This window comes from Macrobrachium nipponense, chromosome 23, assembly GCF_015104395.2.
Source record: "Macrobrachium nipponense isolate FS-2020 chromosome 23, ASM1510439v2, whole genome shotgun sequence".
In the NCBI taxonomy this organism is placed as follows: Eukaryota; Metazoa; Arthropoda; class Malacostraca; order Decapoda; family Palaemonidae; genus Macrobrachium; species Macrobrachium nipponense.
Window position 1 is genome coordinate 30,760,883 of NC_061090.1, and position 22,555 is coordinate 30,783,437.

The 22,555-nt window shown below is 36.5% G+C and overlaps 2 protein-coding genes across 7 annotated transcripts in view; both read right to left on the bottom strand.

Annotated features, from left to right (window-relative positions):
* Positions 1–2,382, bottom strand: part of LOC135200111 (pancreatic triacylglycerol lipase-like) — a 44,771-nt gene extending 42,389 nt beyond the window's left edge. For 2 of the 5 annotated variants that reach the window (XR_010311211.1, XM_064228445.1), the window contains exons 1-2: positions 2,228–2,358; positions 916–1,203 (exon numbers count right to left, since the gene is read on the bottom strand). Coding sequence is in view for 4 of the 5 variants with exons in the window: in XM_064228445.1 (XP_064084515.1) it covers positions 916–1,123 (208 nt within the window). In the remaining variant the exon portion in view is untranslated. Of the gene's footprint in view, positions 1–915; positions 1,204–1,449; positions 1,644–1,928; positions 2,179–2,227 lie in introns of those variants that run through there. The other 3 variants (XM_064228466.1, XM_064228460.1, XM_064228454.1) reach the window with 3 other exon arrangements.
* A 14,599-nt stretch (positions 2,383–16,981) lies between these two features.
* Positions 16,982–22,555, bottom strand: part of LOC135200143 (uncharacterized) — a 113,227-nt gene continuing 107,653 nt past the window's right edge. For both annotated transcript variants that reach the window (XM_064228488.1, XM_064228497.1), the window contains exons 4-5: positions 18,929–19,091; positions 16,982–18,276 (exon numbers count right to left, since the gene is read on the bottom strand). In XM_064228488.1, coding sequence (XP_064084558.1) covers positions 18,225–18,276; positions 18,929–19,091 — 215 coding nt within the window. In that variant the 3' untranslated portion in view covers positions 16,982–18,224. The remainder of the gene's footprint in view (positions 18,277–18,928; positions 19,092–22,555) is intronic.

Sequence of the window (22,555 nt, forward strand, 5' to 3'; positions counted from 1 at the left end):
TCAATGAAAAGTCAGACTTTGAACTCATTCTTGATAGCACAGGACAAAGACTGCAAAACATAAAAAAAAAAAAATCCGAGTAAAATGACTAAGCGATTGAATACGTAAGTTAGCGCGAAAAAATCATTATATTTAAGGTTTGGTTAAATATAGTATAGTATATTAGCCTTATAAGTGTCGTAAAATTCGCCCTTTTCTTATTCAGGTATTTAAAATATTAAAAGTATACTAGATACGAAAGGACGTCACAGAATTACTTAGGTAAAAACGAACTTGTTTAATGACAAAACGACAACAAAAAACATTTTAATCGCAATGAATTGATTGGTTTGCCTTTGCTGCGTCCGTTTGTTTCAGATACAAGATCAGCTGAAAATTTTCTGAGGATATATAATATCTTTTGATGTTGATGCTCACATTACTATTATTAACAGTTCGTTAGTCAAAGGGGATTTGATTGTTGAAGTAATAATTTTTGTCGTACACGTTTCGTTAAGAGCGGAGTTAGTGACGAATGTCATTTCGTTTTTTTGTTTGTTTGTAAATAAAAGTGTGTTTTGGTTTCGTATACTGAATAGAGTATATTTACAAAAACAAATGCAATAAATAGACACTATCACATTAAATTACACACGCTAATATGTACAAAGCATATATATATATATATATATATATATATATATATATATATACATATATATGTGTGTGTAAGTATATATATATATATATATATATATATATATATATATTAATATATATATATAAACCAAGCAATTTACACATTCGTGTGAGAGAGAGAGAGAGAGAGAGAGAGAGAGAGGACCATAGCAGCTCTGTATTTAGGTGAACACAAATGTGTGTGTATTTTTCCCACATCCCTGGAAACCTGTCCATCGGGTTCAAACAACAACTCACTTGGATGAAAGATTAGAACGCCGACCAGCACGGCAAACCCGGCCAAGAGGGCGCGGGGAGAGAGTGACCAGGAGGGCTCCATCTCTTCCTCTGGCTCTCCCTCGACTACTGGCGGCGGTGGTGGTGGTGGTGGTGGTGTTGGCAGGTCGTCGCTCGGGTCAGCTGGCGAGGGCGAAGTGTGAAGGGCATCATTATGTTTTTCGGTCATAGGACGGCCATAAGTTTATCACACTTTGTCGCTCCTTTTGGGCTTTTCTCCTGCTTCCTTTCCACATAGATCAGGCAATCCTGAAGGAAGATGAGAGTTGATTAACGAATGCGTAAGGCTATTATAGGCCTACTGTTGCTGGCATCGACCTACTAGTATTACGCGTAGAGGTTTAATTCCCGTTACATAATCAAAACTGTAAGGCGTTTTAATGCCTTGCAAGTTGAATGGCGCCACAACCACTCTCCTATTCTTCATTGAAAATGTAAACAGAAAGCTTATGGGCTTTGAAACGGACAGACAGACACACAAACACAAGCACCCACCAGTGAGTCAACAACCCTATGACTTGCACTTCGTCAGGCTCCAGGCTCCATTTCGAAAGGCAGAACTCGTTATTGATAAACACACATGAAATCTGAGGAAATGAACGCGATCGCAGAAGGACGCTGTACGTTACTGCCACTGGCTACAGTCACACTACGGCCTTTAAACACCCCGAATACAAAACATGAGCCACACACACACACACACGCACACACATACACGCATATACATACATACACACTCGCACACGCTCGCTCTCGACATCTGGGAAAGCTGCCAGCTATAAGCTCTGCGAACACGCTTTTCCTTCACGGTTGGCATGGCACTTATTACCTAACCGGCAACAAAATGACCCTTCCTAGTGCCAAGGGAAGTAACTGCACTTAGTTTACGTTTCATCTTACGCACTACTACTCCGTTTTCCACTGAGAAAAAGGACGAGCGTTTATTGTAAAAACGGCGTGATTATCCATCATACCTCAGCCAGGCTGCTCCACGCACAGCGGGGCATGCTCAGATCACCTAGAATTATTGGCCATCTTCGCATCAGCTGCCATACGAATTTGGGTCGCCCTTAGTGTTAAAAAGGCCTCCTCCCATGCACACAGATGCGAAGCACGCCATTGCTGAGAATGCAAACGTTAAAGCTGGGTGTTTCCTACGAGAGGTATCAGATTCGACGTATTTCGGGTCCAAGCGCCCACACACTCACGGTTTAAACAAACGCAGTATTCAGACACACACACTTTTACAGTGACTCTATTCCCTACGTCTTACTTGTTGTGTTAGACATGCAGCGGCGGAAGGCCGTACTGCTTACATCACATTGCCAGCAAATACTGAACGCAGAACATGACAATAACCGTGAAGGAAGCAAGTGACGCACCTTTCTTGTGGGCTGTGGCGAAACTTACGAGAGGGCCATACCTCACCCCCACCATCCATCCCCCCTCCCATTATTCCCTCCCCCCCTCCCATCCCACAACGTCACTCCTAGTCCATCAGCTGTATCGTAGACCTCACGAGAATCTCATGACTATACTTACTATACTGTATGGGGAGTTCACCATGTCATAAGAGGAAAAATTTTTCAATATTTTTGGGTTTTGCGAAGTTTATGAGTTTCGTAAGCAAATTGCAGAAGAAGAAAGTTATGGTCAGAAAGTGATCATTAAAATAGAATTCTAGGCATTGATCCAGCAAAGTAGGCCTATTTTTGTTGCTGTTGTTGTTGCTCAGTGGACTGGGCCAAGCAAGATTCAAATAATAAAAAAACAAAACACGTTGCCAGCCATTTCAGAATGCCAAACACTTTCGACTTTGCTTGTGTCGCGCAGTAGTCAACACTCGCAACGATTTTGCGGGGAAATTTAAAGATCATCGTTCCTTACAAACAACCAAATGAGCCTGGGGTACATTTATTTCTATTGATTTTTCATCGTGACTCAGTGGTTTCGTTGTGCCTGTGTGGCGAGTTTTCTGGACACTGCACTTACACGTGCCTGTGCGTATGAGTCATCCATCCCGCCCTTGCAGAGAATTCTCTCTTCCTCTCGCTGGGCCCAGGGCGGCAGGCAGACAAGTGGATATAGTCTGCTGCTGCCTGGCAGCGGGAGACCGGACGCGGGCTATTGATCCAGCCACGCCTCCGTCCGAATTCTTGTCCTGCTTCATACGTTATTTAAACACCTCGAGTTTCCTCCAAAGTTTTGACTTATGCGAAATGATATCTTAAATATGCCATTAACTCATTGCAGTTCGTCTATGACGTTCTGAGTTACGAGATAAGGTCGTGGGTGATGATGGTAAGGATCCGTCCACCTCCAGGCGTCACGGACGTCTCCTCCCGTCGGCAGATCCTCCGAAGGATTCCAATCCTCCGAATAATTACAATCCGTCGAAGGATTTCAATGATATGCCATGAGTGATTAGATGAGATATAATTTTTCTAGTTATTATATTGCCTCCATGATGGTACCACCTTTTTTTCCTCTCTCTCTTTGTTAACACAAACTTGTATTTTTTGCTGAATGTCAACGCTGTCTCGGCTGTGTTAGTTATTTATTATGTTACCCAGACGAAATTATGCCCGATGATATTCGAAAGCTGTTGAGATCTAGATATTATATTAAAAGTGTCGTATCTGTTTTTTTAATAGTTTAATAATGGGAAGTAATCTTAGTTGCGTTCGTTGAATTGTGTTATTGGCTGATTTAGTTTGTCGATTATGTGGCGACATCACTGCAACATTGCGCGCGCGCGCGTGTGTATGTGTGTGTGTGTGTGAGAGAGAGAGAGAGAGTATGGGCGCCTGCACGTAGGGGCAAATGCGCGGGGGGCGGGCGCACTTCCCCCCCCCCCCCCCCCACTGAAACCCTGTGACCACAGGAGATTACGGGTCCTTTTCAAATGAGCAGTGACTAACTTTGAAAAAAAAAAAAATAACCACATCACTTTGTTTTCCTTCCATTCTACAGTACATTCTTTCAGTTTAAGTAAATTAAAGGTATATATCCCTATCATATTGTATAAGATTTGTATGCAGTACATAACGGTTATTCTTTCGAGAACTATTTGACTTCAATTGAATAGTGCTTTATGGAACTATTGAAAAAAGATCTATGTAACTTTCCGTATTTTTTATTGCATCTTGCTTCACACACACACACACATAAATATATGTATGTATATATATATATATATATATATATATATATATATGTACATATACATATACATATATATATATATATATATATACGTATATATATATATATATATATATATATATATATAAAATTTGCTCCCCTTGGAAAATATTCTGCGGGCGCCCATGAGAGAGAGAGAGAGAGAGAGAGAGAGAGAGAGAGAGAGAGGCAGGCTTAGTAATCCGAGATGAAATTTTAATTAGGCGGGCCGTCTAACTGTGCATGCTCCGTAAAATCACACCGCACTTATCTTCTTGTGTTTTTGTACACATTTAAATCAAGTACACAGGCTCTAATAGAATATTCACGTCAGTCAGACAAAGGATATCGAGACGCAGGAAGGGAATTCCAAAGCTTGGTAGTAGAGGGGGGAAAAAATAGCCGTTGAACTATGTAAAATCCTCTAGAGCAGGGTTTTCAACCTTTTCCTCCCCACGTACCCTTTCGGGTACTTGTTTTGAGCGCCTCAGTGACGTGGTTGGTATGGTGTTGGCGTGCCACCTCGTTGGCCGCGAGTTTGATTCTCGGGCATTCCACTGAGGAGTGAGAGATGTATATTTCTGGTGATAGAAGTTCACTTTCGCCGTGGTTCGGAAGTCACGTAAAGCCGTTGGTCCCGTTGCTGAATAACCACTGGTTCCATGCAGCGTAAAAACACCATACAAAGAAAACTTGTAATGTTAGTAATGTATCCCCTTCACTTTGTATAACGTGCAAAGCAAAACCAACTCAGAAAAACTGTACAGAACGGAGGTAAGTACATAACTCTCCTGACATAACCAATAATATTGTAAACATAAAGAATTCCATAAAAAAAAATTTTTTTTTTTATAATTATTTACCTCTGGCTATTCAGTAAATTTTCAGGGTTATGGTTACTGAGCTGCAAAAACAAAATACATCAATATTACATCAGCTGCAAAGGTAGCTGATGAAATGGCTGAAACTGTTTTCATTAACTATCCTAGTTGGCCGAGGAGCAGATGTTGCTAAAGCACATTGAAGGTCGGCATCTAACATTCATTTGAGTGCCATGGGGAGCGCGTACCCCCTAACAGACCCTTGGCGTACCCCCTGGGGTACGCGTACCCCAAATTGAAGACCCCTGCTCTAGAAGAGTACTGATTACCACTGATTATTATAATCTACAATTGAGAATTTAGACGTAAGGTCATTTATTTTGTGCCAGATAACTAGTAATTTTAAATTAAATGAAGCATAATGGCAACACTAGCAAAATGAAAATATATTAAACCTGGAATAAATACATATATACATACTATTATATATATATATATATATATATATATATATATATATATATATATATATATAATACGTATAAATATATAATTTGAAACCTCAAGAGACTTCTTGTTCTTTAAAGAAAAAAAAATTAGTCTCTCACGCTCCCCTGAAACTTGGGGATATTGCCGAAAAATTTACCTAACTTGGCTAAATGTGGGGTCATGTGTTTGGCAGGATAATTTCACTATTTCGACTTTATTTGTTTTTTCTTTTTATATTAGACCTGTATTTGAAAGCTCGGAAGGACGAGGATAATTGGGTTTAATTTTTATTAGATGGTTAGAACGAACCAGTGCCAGAGACGATTCACAAGAATATATGTATATATGATATATATATTACGTATATACCATATATATATAGCTTTAAGTTTACTGATTTGTAATTTGTAAATATTATCTTTGACGTTGAGACTGTAGTTGACCTTTTCGTGTTAGAAATTGATATCGGTATTAAATAGGCATCTGATGGGGAATGAAAACTTCCTTTAAAAGTAAGTGATTTAATAAACAGCAGGAGGAGGAGGAGGAGGAGGAGGAGATAGTTATGAAAATCTATGGGAAAAGCATGCCACCTTTCACACATCGTGGTGGTCGGGCAAATGAAGAAGACACTGACTGTTCCTGGCATGATGCCTGCTTGATCATAAAGAACAACAGGAACAGTTGCGCATACATACAGGTAGACTAATTAAAATGATAATGTCAAATGTCCTTCAAATGTTTAAAAGTAAATTATGAAGATATGAAAGCAAAGTAAATATAAACGAGACACTTGGATCCTAGATGTTTTCGCTACCATTTTTCCGTTCTTTTTTTCCTGAGAATTCTGAGAATTACATTATCTTCCACCACGCTGTTTGTCCAAGTATTGTTCCTTCTTCTGCAGACAACACGAATGACCGAGGTCAGTGACTTGGCCAGTTCCAGTGGTCGTTGACCCCTTGTTATGTTTCTGTAGCCATAGTATCTCTGGATTTCAAGAACTCGAATATGGGAAAATGAGGTCATTTCATGGTTGGCTCAAACGTAGTAGGGTGAGATAACCCAGGACGCTTAGGTATCAATATAGTAAATCTTTTGGAGGAGGGATATAGCTTATGAGAGTAATGAACAAGAAAGCTTTTGATAAGAGTTAAAACTATAGTCACTTTTGATGTGAGTAACCCAAGAACACTAGTGGGGCCAATTTGATAAGCCTAATGGAAGGGGAATAAAGTTGATAAAGGTGACAAACAGGAAAGTTTCTGATGAGAGTCAAAATTACAATAACTTTTGATGTGAGAAAGATTAAACTTATAGCAGTACTGACCAAGAAAACTATTATTTTAAATAGTTTTTGTGTGTTCCGAAGATCAATTAAAATTTGGGAACTTATTGTTCAGTAATGCTTACTGTTTAAGTTAGGTTGGAAATTTCAGTTTAGATTTATTTTTCTATTTTGCCAGAATATCATTTAAATCAAAATTGTTTGCATTTTGTACGTCACTAGAATTACTTTTGCCGCAGTGACTTGTAATTAGTTTATGGAAAATCTTATCTTTGTCCTCCTGCAGATTTACTCTGCTTTACCGGTATATATATATATATATATATATATATATATATATATATATATATATATATATATATATATAGGTGTGTGTGTGTGTGCAGTTATATAACACGAGGTATCTGAGACCGTAAACCCCCACCAAGGTGGTCCCTTCTCTTTAAAAGGCTCATTCACATCTCTCTTAAAATCTAATTACCTGTCACCAGTCACCGGGCCAACCATTGCTTTGGTCAAATTATCTTTAAAATCCTGCAGACAAACAAGCAAACACAGAGAGAAATAAACATGCATGGGAAAGAAACACGGGGCCAAAGACATACATAACCTTTTCGTAGATAACTATTTTCAACAAACCCTTGTTATTCTCCCAGTGTGTTGTTTTATTTTGTTTACAAAATTATTTGCCTGCAATCACAGAGATACTGTTTGTAGGTCAAGAACTCGGGAATGAACAGCTCATATAGGCTAATCCCACAAAACGTTCAGTTCTTGTGATTAGAATTTTGTACATTACCTTGTATTTCTTGACCCATTTAACTTGCCTCTTTTTTATACTTCAGCCCCTATATATGTATATGTATATATATATATATATATATATATATATATATATATATATACATAAATACAAAGGTAAATTCACGAGTCCTCGTGACGAAGGTATATTTACAAGTGCAAGTCCGTATTGTCTCGTCACAAAGGAAGGCTAGATAAAGTCTCTGCTCGTCGGTAAACATGACTAAACCAGCTGATGAGATGCACCTACCCCTTTGTTGTGCGTTTCGCTTGCTTGCCGGGGACGGTTGGCGGGACGCGTTCAAGGGTGTGACGGTACCAGACTAGATCAGCCTTGTGGCGCCTTTTTGTTGCCCAAGTGTCTGACAAGTAAATTTTTCCTAATATTGATATTTCTTCAAATAGGGGATGGCTGCCACATTTACGTTTAAACTATGGGAATTTTGATGCACCTCCTCTATGGGAAACTTCCATAAGAATAGAAGCTTCGCATACCTACAAAGAATGCTCACGAGCAGGACGTTGGAACCCCCTATACATACTTGCACCACTCACCTCTTTTTTGCTAGAAGTTTTGCTTCTTAGATAGAGGCCCATCCTTTCTAATAAGTTTCTTGGTCGTCTTATCTACCTTCTTTCAAACACCTCCAAATCATACAAGCTCTTCACCAGTCTATCGTCCTCCGTTTTCTCCACACGATTGAACCATCTCAAGACTTCCGTGTATCTCCACATTTCTTCAATTTTTCGGTTCTACGTACTCCACAAATACTATGTACTACACCATTCATCTCTATGGCATGCATCTTTTTTTCTTTAATTCATATTCAACAACCACACTTCACTGCCATAAAGGAGAGTTGGTTTTGCAACGTCCTCATGAATTCCAACCATACAGAACATAAATTTTATGTATATAATATATATGTATGTATATATATACATATATATAATAATATATACATGTTGTGTATGGTTGGAATGTATGAGGACGTTGCAAAACCAACTCTCCTTTATGGCAGTGAAGTGAATATCGAAACTACTGATCAGCATCATTTGGTTATACTTAGGGTAATGTTGGTTCAACTTTCATATATATCTCATGCACTGAGTGATTTTAATGATCAACTTCATTTTGGTAAACTCAGGACAATTTTGGTTTATTTAACTTTGTAAATGTCTAATATATTAATGAATTTATAAATACAGAAGTAAACAAATTAGACCAGTTAGTATAGACGGACGAAATTGAAGGCGGGATAAGCAAATCAATGAACAAATGGTATATCGGTAATCCATATTTACTGGGCATTTGCGACCAATGGGCGACAGAATAGCACCAGAGACCTACTTTCGCTGATTATCGGATAAGTCAAGACACGCCATTTGCCCATTTGTCTGTGTGGCGTCTCTGGAGCCTGCACGCTTGCTGGATCGCTAAGGGCCTGATGTCGAAAATGCTCTCAATTGCTGTCGATTCACTACCCCCTTTTTTTTTTCGGTCAGAATTTTTTAAAACATATTCCCATTAGTATCTGCCCACGTCTCCAGCATTAGTAGGAATACACACACACACACACACGCAACACACACACACACACACACACATATATATATATATATAATATATATATATATATATAATATATAAATATCTATATATATATATAATACTGAGCTACAAATGTCCTTTCCATATCCAATTCGTTGTTCCTCGGAATTAATATATTTTTTATACTATATGTTAACCGAAGGGGAATATTTTAGTTGATAATAATTTCGTCCTTAACTAAATAATTCCCCTTCAGTTAACATATATGAAAAATATATGCGAGTTAGAGAGAATTGGATATTAAATTAAAGGAAATTTGTAGCTTGATGTATATGTATATGAATCACGTTGTGATAAAAATTCATATATATATATATATATATATATATATATATATATATATATATATATTATATACACACACACACACATATATATATATATATATATATATATATATATATATATATATATATATATATATATAGATGAGAGAGAGAGGAGAGGTTATTTCAAATGGAAGCTGCTTAATCAATGGTACGCGATGGGGAACCTTGATGTTACATCTGATGTAATTTGATCTCGTGTACTTGAGTGTAATTAAGCTTGTTGCTATTATCACGCAACCGTACTCTCGCTATTGTCATCCAACCGTCCTGCGCATACTTCTATGAAGATTCTCTCTCTCTCTCTCTCTCTCTCTCTCTCTCTCTCTCTCTCTCTCTCTTCGTCGTAGTTGGTGCTTGATGGAGCATTCGGTAGATAAGGGGAGCAGAGCTAATGAGGGAACACGAATCATATGTTGACATTCCCGGCGCGCGCGCGCGTATGAATGTGTTTTTTTATTGCTTCTAGGATAATGTGATTTTCGTATAGGTTTTACAATAATCGTATTTTTCACTTAAATATTATCATATGAAATCTCGATTTTCATGAATTTATTATGAAATAACTTAGTTTTCCGTATTTTTTCCTACGAATTATGCGATTTTGAAAGTTTTCTACAAGAGGCTAAATTTTTTTTTTCGGGAAATATTTCATTTCCATTGAATCCAAACGAAGCATTTGATTTTATATCTTATTTTTCATGCTGCTTGCTTATGAAACATGCGATTTTTTGTTTTTGCCGTTTTTACTAGAATAAAATTTCCCCACGATTTTTATATTATAGCACAGATATACGGGCTGCTGAAAAGCAAGAGCCCGTGCCAGCACAAGGCTGGCGTAATCTACGTATATCCATCTATAGCATAGAAGTTTCCAGTAGTTTTTATGACAAACGCAAGACTTGCTTGTTTTTGTCCTTGAAATACCAAGTTGTTTTTCATTATTCCAGTGTGTATATTTATTTATTTATTTATAGTTTCTAATAACTGATCTCCTCTTTCTGTATTTCTTATTACCTTCTGTAACATCTTTGAAATGAGACCATGGACTTCTTCCATATGAATAGGGTTTATATTCTGAGTAATAATAATAATAATAATAATAATATAATATTTTGGAAGAAGACCCGCCCTCTTTTAAACAAATTCTGTTGAATAGAGTGGCAGAATTCAGCGAATTAATCTTATATATTATCTTTTCTATTTTTCTTATTACTCGCTTTTCTGGCTCAACGATACTTCGCAATAATTGTCCAATATTCATATTGGGGATAATGCTGGTCGTTTCAACCTTCTCGTAGGTCATCTTCTTGGCTGGTTAGCAGTAGAAGTGAACTCGCCAAGATGACCTACGAGAAGATTAATTCGCTGAATTCTGTCATCCTATTCAACAGAATAATAATAATAATAATAATAATAATATTATTATTATTATTATTATTATTATTATTATTATTGTTGTTATTATTATTATTATTATTATTATTATTTTATGATTTAAGGGATTATTCTATATAATTAGGGTTCATATTCTGGATAATAATAGTAGTAATAATTATATTATTCAGATGTTATAATATAATGATAATATAATAATAATAATAATAATAATTAATTATTATTATTATTATTATTATTATTATAATTATTATTATTATTATTATTATTATGATTTTAGGGATTATTCTATATAATTAGGGTTCATATTTTTTATAATAATAGTAATAATAATAATAATAATTATTATTATTATTATTATTATTATTATTACATTATTATGATTTTAGGGATTATTCTATATAATTAGGGTTCATATTCTGGATAATAATAGTAATAATAATTATTATATTATTCACATGTTATAATAATAATAATAATAATAATAATAATGATAATAATTCAAAGAAAACTCACAATCACATGAGTCAAAAAAATGGAAAAAAAATCCACAATAGTATGTGTGTTTGATGTTGTTATTTAAAATATAAACCAGAAAGCAGGCCATCGAAAGCTTTCTGCTTTGTATTTTAAATAACAAAATCAAACCGATACACTATTGTGGATTTACTTTTCCAATAATAATAATAATTTGCGATCGGCAACGTTGCCAAGACGTCTGTGTCTAACTGATCCCTTGAACTTCTCTTAAAGGTTCCCATGCGTAAATGCGTATTTACAAACTGGCCCGCCTAAGCATGCAATGTTACGTGAGCCTTCGTCCTAAATACACTTACAAAATCTTGAATGATGCAGTGATATCGTGTCTGCTCTTTGGTGGTTAACATACCAAGGATTTGTTTGGTGGTCTTCAAGAAAACTTTGCTTTTGATGTTGTTGTTGTTGTTGATATTTCGAAAGTAGTGGGCTTTGATAAAAAAGTGCTTGGGACTTGCTATAGTATCGAGCATAACTGTTATTTATATAGAACTATATATATATATAAATATTTATATAGTGATATATATATATATATATAGATATATATATATATATAGTATATATATATACATTTATTTATATAGTATATATGTATATATACATACTATATATATAAATTTATATATATATATATATTATATATATATATATATATGTTTGTGTGTGTGTGTGTGTGTGTGTGTTCATACGGAGAGTACATTGATTTTAAAAAGTCCGATAATACTGGCGCAAATGAACTTTCTGCTAAGCACACAAATTTATTACTTTAATTAGTTAATTGACCCTATTAAACATTTGTATTTATGTATCATTCGTTTTGTTAATTTTCAGGTAACCCAACAATTTTCCTTTCATAATGCCAAGCAGGATATTTAGTTATAGTGCAATCTTTCTTTTCTGTATGTCTAAGCAAAATGACCCAAAATTTAATTAGTAGAGTATTTATAAACTGTAAAGATTATATTTCAAAGTATAACTTTTGATAAGATTAATTTTTGGACGAATGACGAATTCTTTATTACTTTTAGCGAGAGACGAGAAAGAGATTCTCTCACTTAGGGGAGACTACGCTGCGTGGACTGAGAGAGAGAGAGAGAGAGAGAGAGAGAGAGAGAGAGAGAGAGAGAGAGAGGTTAATGTCTGGTGTGTGTGTGAAGTCAGCGCTTGGAGAAGCATTAACCTGTAGCTTTATGTAGCGCTGTTGCAGATAATGCCAGGTGTCTTAGTTTTAGGATGGATGGATATGTCAACAGACTTTTTTTCTCTCCTTCCTCCAACCTGCTAAAAGGTGTGTGTGAGCGTCAGGGAAGCATTTAATGAGATTTCAAGTAATTCCAAGCAAAAACAAAAGAGAAGAGACCCAGAGAGAGGGGGAGAGGGAGGGAGAGAGAAAGAGCGAGAGAAAAGGGGTTGCTAATCACACGGTCTTTTATGGGGCGTCTCAACCGCACCTTTTATGTTGTGCTATTGAAAACGCCGTCAGTATTTTTCTAATTTTTTTCGAGACTTTTTTTTTCTCCCCTTCAAGTTTTTTGGCCTTTTTTTCTTCAGGTTTTTTCGACCCTTTTTTCTTCGAGGTAGTTTTTTTTGGGCGATTTTTTTTCCTTCCCCTCCTCTCTCTCTCTCTCTCTCTCTCTCTCTCTCTCTCTCTCTCTCTCTCTCTCTCTCCCCGACCCAGAGGGGCCACTCGCTGCGTTGTGTGACTTACGAACGAAAGAGCATTTGATTGTTTCGTTCTGAAGCGAGGCTGTCAATTTCCAAGCGTCTTCGCCGATCTTTAAGGACACCACTATATAATTTTCATCTCAAAACAACGTATTCAAACGGGTTTCAAAAAGTTTTTTTTTTTTTTTGGTTACCCTTTCTATTGATATAGGAGCTCGATCCCACCGAGACGATCCATTAAGAGAAAAAACGTTGCTGAGAGCGCTCTATAAAAAGGCAGAGTTACGCGCGATGGACATGTATCTAATCTCTCCCTTCCTTTGTCGTTTCAAGGAAAGAATGGGGCATTATCCCCATTCAGTCCTACCATGCAACGTTCTGGCTTCATACTTAAGACGAAAACATTGTCGTAAAAATGTTTAAATGCTCATACATCTGGTCTTACAGATATAAACAAGGCCATTAAGAAATGCACTGCTTGGCACCTCTGCTTAACTGGCAGGAAATTGCAATTTGAAAGTCTTTGTGACATCACTACCTGGATTATGTACTTCTCTCTGCATTTTGATAAGAATTAATTTCTTCTGGAATAAACATTAAGGTTTGTGTGGATAGCTTTTTGACGCAAATAGGTTTTTAGGTGGACCAGATATATTGCCGAATTGGCTTCTCTCGTACATCATCAATCAATTCTGAGTGGACGTCTTTGTATGGTTCAGTCTTCTTCGTATTGTTTGCATAGGTAGGGTAATCTACACTTCCCATTTGAACTATTGTTGCAAATGCACTTTTTGATAATAAAGTTCATTTTAGTATATTTTGACATTTGAGTAACGAAAGCACACTTTACATTTTCGACCCGATAGGAAAAATAAAGTGTATGCTGGGATGTTAGATCATTATTAACATAAGGTTCCTTTATTTTAGTATCTTTTAGTAAGATAATATTTTAGTCCAACCGACGTTGTTATGGCCACATAGGTCTCTCTCTCTCTCTCTCTCTCTCTCTCTCTCTCTCTCTCTCTCTCTCTCATAAACCTTGATTTGTTTCTTACCTGACAGGTTGTCTAAAGAGAAATTATAAGACATCATTATACTATCTCTCTCTCTCCCCAATATGAAAAAAAGACAGATTATATTTTATCCCAAAGATTTTATATAAATTTCAATTATATTGTAACCTGTTTTAATAGTCGTTTTAGGAGTTTTGTATACAATACTGAGACGTTTTCTTTCTCTAACTTTATCCAGAGAAAATGTACATTCGATTGCTGGGAACCCAAGGCAATATTCTCGTGTAAATAAACTGCTTTGTTAACCTTTTCAATCTCCCCAGTTATATGGTTTAGGTTCCTATTTGTATTATATTTATGTGAGCTATTTTATAATAAAATACACAGTGAAAATGTTGGGTATTTAGGAAAAGTGACTCTCAGAAGTTTATCCAAAGGCTTCATCTTTTTTGAGTTTTAAGTTTTCAGAATTTTTAATTTGAGAAGGGAATTGGGATTTACTCTGTGCCATGAAATGGGGTTCTTTTTATAATTTTCAATTTTCTTTTGTATTTTTTATCATAATTATTATTATTGAAAATAATGGATATCACCCGCGGTTTTGACATGAATCCCCCATTTGGCGTTTTTAATAGCCAGCTTGAGTACAGAGGAAGTCAGTAATAAGAATAGAGAAACTTCTATACAAAATAAACGCGGCTGAAATGGCCATTGTTTTCAATAAAACCTGTATTAATGAAGGTCTTTTTTCACATTATTATTATTATTATTATTATTATTATTATTATTATTATTATTATTATTATTATTATTATTATTTATTATTATTATTATCAGAAGATGAATCCTATTCATATGGAATAAGCCTACAGGAGCCATTGACTTGGAAGTTCAAGCTTCCAAAGAAATGGTATTCATTCGAAAGAAGTAAGAGAAGGTAATTTGAAACACAGAGACATAGTAATCTTTGTTACTGGGTTTATAATAATTATGAATTTCAATGTCCCGATGGCAGGTCTTATATGGAAGTTCTTTTTTTTTTTTTTTTGACAGTTTGGATCCTAAGTCACTAAATGAAGGCTTGACTGTTGATTTTGGTCATCTCTCCTTATGCCAGCACAGGATCTTGCTCTTGGAGCAGGCTGCAAGGTTTGACCCTTTTAACAATTCAGGTGAACTATCATCTAAATTATGTATTATCAGATTCAATTAAGTTTTTCTTTAACATTTCAGATGAACTCTCATCTAAATTATGCATTATCAGATTCAATGGAGTTTTTCTTTAACAATTCAGACGAACTCACATCTAAATTATGTATTATATCAGATTCAGTGGATGTTGCTTGTACGTCTTTGCATATGTCAAATGTCAATCAAGGAATAAATTTGTTGTCATGAAGGTGAGACCTTGACAGTTATGGATTCCCATCCTGCCCCCCTCCCCCTTTTAAATAAGAAGCGCTGGCCTGAACTGAAAAAAGGAAGTGGTGGGTGGTTTGCTCTTGTTTACAGAGGTCTCAAGTGATGGCAACACTGCTTTCATGCATTTTGAGAAAAAATGCTTTTCTAAAATTCCTATTTTCTTTGAGTCAGTGGGTTTTTAAATTGTAATTTTTCTTTTTATTGTGATTTTTATTATGATTTTATTTACTTTTTTATTAATTCTATTTTTTTCTGACGAGTAATAAAACCATTTTTTTATTTGCATGACAAGATCGATGTTTTCAGTCTTCATTCTTTTATCAATGTCTTTAAACATGATACAAAAAGGGGAAACATTCATGTGCATTATTTTTCACGAACTGAAAAACTTGTGGTTCAAAAAAATATGTATAAAAAACTGTTATCTGTCACATTTATTTAAGAAACTGAAGGTTTAAACATGCTCTAAGACCACCTTCGGTACACTGAACATATCTAAATGAGTATATAATACATTTACAGCACCGTTTTCTTGATATAAATATAAATTATGCACAAACACAGAATAAATGAATAAATGAAGCAGTACTCAAGCCTTAACACCTATATTTACAATCTCGGTAAGAGACGAAATGCATTCATAAATTACAAATAGGTAATATATTAGACTCTTAAGAAATTTTACAGTACCTAGCTTAAGAAATATGAATTTTTGACAGAGGCCGATGGAAATAGGTACAGTAGCTTAAAAAATAGTGATTTTTTTGACAAAGGCTGAATAAGATGAATACAGTATTTTAAGAAATAGGGATTTTTTGACAAAGGCTGAATAAGATGAATACAGTATTTTAAGAAATAGGGATTTTTTGACAAAGGCTGAATAAGATGAATACAGTATTTTAAGAAATAGGGATTATTTTTGACAAAGACTGAATGAAATGGATACAGTATTTTAAGAAATAGGGATTTCTGACAAGGCTGAATAAAATGGATACAGTAGTTTAAGAAAAAAGGCTCAATGAAATGGATACAGTAGTTTAAGGAATAGGGATTACTTTGGACAAAGGCTGAATGAAATGAATAAAGTAGTTTAAAAAGTAGGGATTTTTGACAAAGGCTGAATGAAATGGATACAGTAGTTTAAGAAATAGGGATTTCTGACAAAAGGCTGAATAAAATGGATAAAGTAATTTAAGAAAAAAGGATTTCTGACGAAGGCTGAATAAAATGGATAAAGTAGTTTAAGAAATATGGGTTATTTTTGAGATAGGCTGAATAAAATGGATACAGTAGTTTAAGGAATAGGGATTTTTGACAAAGGCTGAATGAAATGGATACAGTAGTTTAAGAAAAAAAGAGGCTGAATGAAATGGATACGTAGTAGACAGGTGAATAAATGGATACAGTAGTTTTTAAGAAATAGAATAGTATTTACAAAGGCTGATGATATGATACAGTAAAGCTAAGAAATAGGGATTTCTGACAAAGGCTGAATAAAATGGATAAAGTAATTTAAGAAAAAAGGATTTCTGACGAAGGCTGAATAAAATGGATAAAGTAGTTTAAGATATAGGGATTTTTGCCAAAGGGTGAATGAAATGGATAGGGTAGTTTAAGAAATAGATAGGCATTTAAACGTTTTCATAAAGGCTGAAGGAAATGACATTCATATGATCTGACAAATGGAAAAAATTAAGCTCACCTCAGTTAGAATTGTGTAGCCACATTGACCTCTTAACCCCTATGTTTCAAAATATTTTGCACCCAAGCCCCCTTGAGAATTTTGGAATCTGAAAGTGAATGAAGACATTCATATACCCAGTTTGGATTTCAACCCACACTAATTTGAAAATTGAAAACTGAGGTTAGTGTATGTATGCCAAACCTTTCCAGTCAGCTGCATAATTTTGTTTCATAATGTTTTGCTTTTTAATTTTTCATAATCTCAAGTTCATTTCACTTTACCAACAAATTTTGTAATGAGATAAGTTTTGGCAACTCTGCCTTCTTTAGGAACTTGAAAAAATACAATGCTGCCATTTATCATTCAGTGAGAACTATATTGTAAATGAAGAGCTATTTAATATTGTTCCATAGGAGCATCGTCTCGTCTTGAATTAATTATGATTATGATCACTGTAATGATAAAAATAATAACGCAATATAAAAGGAATTTGCTTTATTCTTAAAGTATTAGACTATATACTTAGTATTTGGAATTTGTCACTGCTTACAAATGAATATCCTTTACAAAAGTTTTATTTTTTTTTCCGAATTGCTGTCTTCTACAGCACTACTTCCCTCTCCCGTCCGCCCCTCCCTCTCCTCCCAGCCTCCCCTCTTTAAAGTACGCCTTTTTAAAATTTCTTTTATTTTGCTTTTTTCTTTTCCTCCGGCCAGGGCTCCATAAACGCAAATGGTTTCCTACCCTATCGGCCGTCATGGGTAAAAGATATATACATGAATTTCCATCATTTCTTTAAGAGTAGCTGCAAGTGCGTCCCGCCATGAAACACAGGTAATTATGTACTTAGTGGCTATTCGACTATCGTGGGTCACAGACTGAGTATAGATATAATATATATACCGCCATATCACTAAAAAAACCACACCATCGACCAAAGAATCTGGAACGCCAGGGTTCTTTTGCAAATCATTCAGTCGTCCTCTCCGTGTGTCTATTTCCTTCTTCTTCTTCTGCTGACTTTCGAGTTAAGATTTGAAGACCTTGATGGCGCACACCACTTCCCCTTCGCTACACTTGCTGCAAAAGAAGGAAGGAAGTGAGGTTTGGGAACGAATTTCATTGTTAGAATGAGTTTCTGAAGGAGGCTAGAAGGAGGGAAATTAGGTCTGGGAAGAAATTCTAAGTTAGGATAGTTACTGATTTCATAAAAAGAGACTCAATTTTGGCAAAATAAAAAAAAAAGCGAAAACGAAGGAAATGAGTTTCTGATCTCGTTTTAAAACCCAATTTTGGGCAGTGAAAAGGCTAAAAGGAAGAAAATTAGGCTTGGGAAGAAATTCTAACATTAGGATAGCTACTGATTTCATAAAAGACTCAATTTTGGCAGAAAAATTAGGCAAGGAGAAAGGAAATTAGATTTGGAAACAAATTCTATTATTTAAATGATTTTTGTGATATCATTAAAAACCCAACTTTAGCAGAAAAGAGGAAAAAAAGGAAAATAAGGAGGAAATTAGATATGGGTACAAATTAATGTTAGGCGAGTTGCTAAACTCATAGACCAATGTTAAAATGATTTTTTTGATGTCATTAAAGACCCAACTTTGGCAGAAAAGAGGGCAAAAAGGAAGGAAATTACACCTGGGTACATATTAGTGTCTGATCTCACAAAAGACCCAAATTTTGACATAAAAAAATAGAAGACTGAAGAATATTACTACCAACATACCAGTCCTCAATGCTCGGTGCCTTCATGAAGTCTTGCAGTTGGCTGTACTGAGTTCCGGAAATTGTGCATCCGCCGGGGAGATGGACAGCCTCCCCGCCCCCCTCGGCAAAGGCGAGATTCGTGTCTTCGTATCGGATGGGGAGAGACGGAGGTGCTGATTCCTCTGTGAAGTAAAACGGTGAAATTGTAGGCTGTGCAACATCACGCCAGGCTTATTATTATTATTATTATTATTATTATTATTATTATGGTCTTAATTAGTCTTAATTTGTAAGAACATCACGCCAGGCTTATTATTATTATTATTATTTATTTTTTGTTTTTGCTCTATCACAGTCCTCCAATTCGACTGGGTGGTATTTATAGTGTGGGGTTCCGGGTTGCATCCTGCCTCCTTAGGAGTCCATCACTTTTCTTACTATGTGCGCCGTTTCTAGGATCACACTCTTCTGCATGAGTCCTGGAGCTACTTCAGCCTCTAGTTTTTCTAGATTCCTTTTCAGGGATCTTGGGGTCGTGCCTAGTGCTCCTATGATTATGGGTACGATTTCCACTGGCATATCCCATATCCTTCTTATTTCTATTTTCAGATCTTGATACTTATCTATTGTTTCCCTCTCTTTCTCTTCAACTCTGGTGTCCCATGGTATTGTGACATCAATGAGTGATACTTTCTTCTTGACTTTGTCAATCAACGTCACGTCTGGCTCTGTTTGCACGTAACACCCTATCCGTTCTGATACCATAGTCCCAAAGGATCTTTGCCTGATTGTTTTCTATCACTCCCTCAGGTTGGTGCTCGTACCACTTATTACTGCAAGGTAGCTGATGTTTCTTGCACAGGCTCCAGTGGAGGGCTTTTGCCACTGAATCATGCCTCTTCTTGTACTGGTTCTGTGCAAGTGCCGGGCATTCGCTTGCTACGTGGTTTATGGTTTCATTTTTCTAATTGCACTTCCTACATATGGGAGAGATGTTATTTCCGTCTATCGTTCTTTGAACATATCTGGTTCTTAGGGCCTGATCTTGAGCCGCTGTTATCATTCCTTCAGTTTCCTTCTTTAGCTCTCCCCTCTGTAGCCATTGCCAGTGTCATCGCTGGCGGCTAGTTCTTTAGTCTGTCTCATGTATTGTCCGTGCATTGGTTTGTTGTGCCAGTCCTCTGTTCTGTCTGTCATTCTCCTGTCTCTGTATATTTCTGGGTATTTGTCTTATTTTATTAGCCCTCCTTCCCATGCACTCTTTAGCCACTCGTCTTCACTGGTTTTCAGATATTGCCCCAGTGCCCTGTTCTCGATGTTGACGCAGTCCTCTATACTTAGTAGGTGCTCCCTCCTTCCTTTCGTGTTATGTATAGTCTGTCCGTATTTGCTCTTGGGTGTAGTGCTTTGTGTATTGTCATATGTTTCCTAGTTTTCTGATCTATGCTGCGGAGTTCTGCCTTCGTCCATTCCACTATTCCTGCGTTGTATCTGATTACTGGCGCTGCCCATGTGTTTATGGCTTTTATCGTATTTCCGGCGTTGAGTTTTGACTTGAGTATCGCCTTGAGAGTCTGCATATCTTCTTGCCTGATCGTGTCCTTCATCTCTTGGTGTTTTATATGTGTTTTATATTATTGTTATTATTATTATTATTATTATTTTTTTGTCTATCACAGTCCTCCAATTCGACTGGGTGGTATTTACAGAGTGCGGTTCCGGGTTGCATCCTGCCTCCTTAGGCGTCCATCACTTTTCTTACTATGTGCGCCGTTTTTAGGATCACACTCTTCTGCATGAGTCCTGAAGCTACTTCAGCCTCTAGTTTTTCTAGATTCCTTTTCAGGGATCTTGGGATCATGCCTATTGTTCTTATGATTATGGGTACGATTTCCACTGGCATATCCCATATCCTTCTTATTTCTATTTCAGGTCTTGATACTTATCCATTTTTTCCTTATCTTTCTCTTCAACTCTGGCGTCCCATGGTATTGCGACATCAATGAGTGATACTTTCTTCTTGATTTTTTCAATCAACGTCATGCCTGGTCTATTTGCACGTTTCACCCTATCTATTCTGATACCATAGTCCCAGAGGATCTTTGTCTGGTCGTTTTCTATCACTCCCTCAGGTTGGTGCTCGTTCCACTTATTACTGCAAGGTAGCTGGTGTTTCTTGCACACGCTCCAGTGGAGGGCTTTTGCCACTGAATCATGCCTCTTTTTGTACTGGTTCTGTGCAAGTACCGGACTTTCCCTTACTATGTGGTTTATGGTTTCATTTTTCTAATTGCACTTCCTACACATGGGAGAGATGTTATTTCCATCTATCGTTCTTTGAATATAGCTGGTTCTTAGGGCCTGATCTTGTGCCGCTGTTATCATTCCTTCAGTTTCCTTCTTGAGCTCTCCCCTCTGTAACCATTGCCATGTGTCATCGCTGGCTAGTTATTTAGTCTGTCTCATGTATTGTTCGTGCATTGGTTTGTTGTGCCAGTCCTCTGTTCTGTTTGTCATTCTCCTGTCTCTGTATATTTCTGGGTCTTCGTCTACTTTTATTAGTCCTTCTTCCCATGCACTCTTGAGCCACTCGTCTTCACTGGTTTTCAGATATTGCCCAGTGTTTTCTTCTCGATGTTGACGCAGTCCTCTATACTTAGTAGTCCTCTCCCTCCTTCCTTTCGTGTAATTATAGTCTGTCCGTATTTGCTCTTGGGTGTAGTGTTTTGTATTGTCATATGTTTCCTAGTTTTCTGGTCTATGCTGCGGAGTTCTGCCTTCGTCCATTTCACTATTCCTGCGTTGTATCTGATTACTGGCACTGTCCATGTAGTTATGGCTTTATCGTATTTCCGGCGTTGAGTTTTGACTTGAGTATCGCCTAGAGTCTCTGCATATATTCTTTCCTGATCGTTTCTTCATCTCTTGGTGTTTTATTTCCCCTCCTTCCATTATTCCCAGGTATTTGTATCCCGTCTTATCTATTATTATTATTATATTATTATTTATTATTTTATTTATTTATTTTTTTTTTTTTTTTTGCTCTATCACAGTCCTCCAATTTGACTGGGTGGTTATTTATAGTGTGGGGTTCCGGGTTGCATCCTGCTCCTTAGGAGTCCATCACTTTTCTTACTATGTGTGCCGTTTCTAGGATCACACTCTTCTGCATGAGTCCTGGAGCTGCTTCAGCCTCTAGTTTTTCTAGATTCCTTTTCAAGGATCTTGGGATCGTGCCTAGTGCTCCTATGATTATGGGTACGATTTCCCCTGGCATATCCCATATCCTTCTAATTTCTATTTTCAGATCTTGATACTTGTCCATTTTTTCCCTCTCTTTCTCTTCAACTCTGGTGTCCCATGGTATTGTGACATCAATGAGTGATACTTTCTTCTTGACTTTGTCAATCAACGTCACGTCTGGTCTGTTTGCACGTATCACCCTATCCGTTCTGATACCATAGTCCCAGAGGATCTTTGCCTGATCGTTTTCTATCACTCCGTCAGGTTGGTGCTCGTACCACTTATTACTGCAAGGTAGCTGATGTTTCTTGCCCAGGCTCCAGTGGAGGGTTTTTGCCACTGAATCATGCCTCTTTTTGTACTGGTTCTGTGCAAGTGCCGGGCATTCGCTTGCTACGTGGTT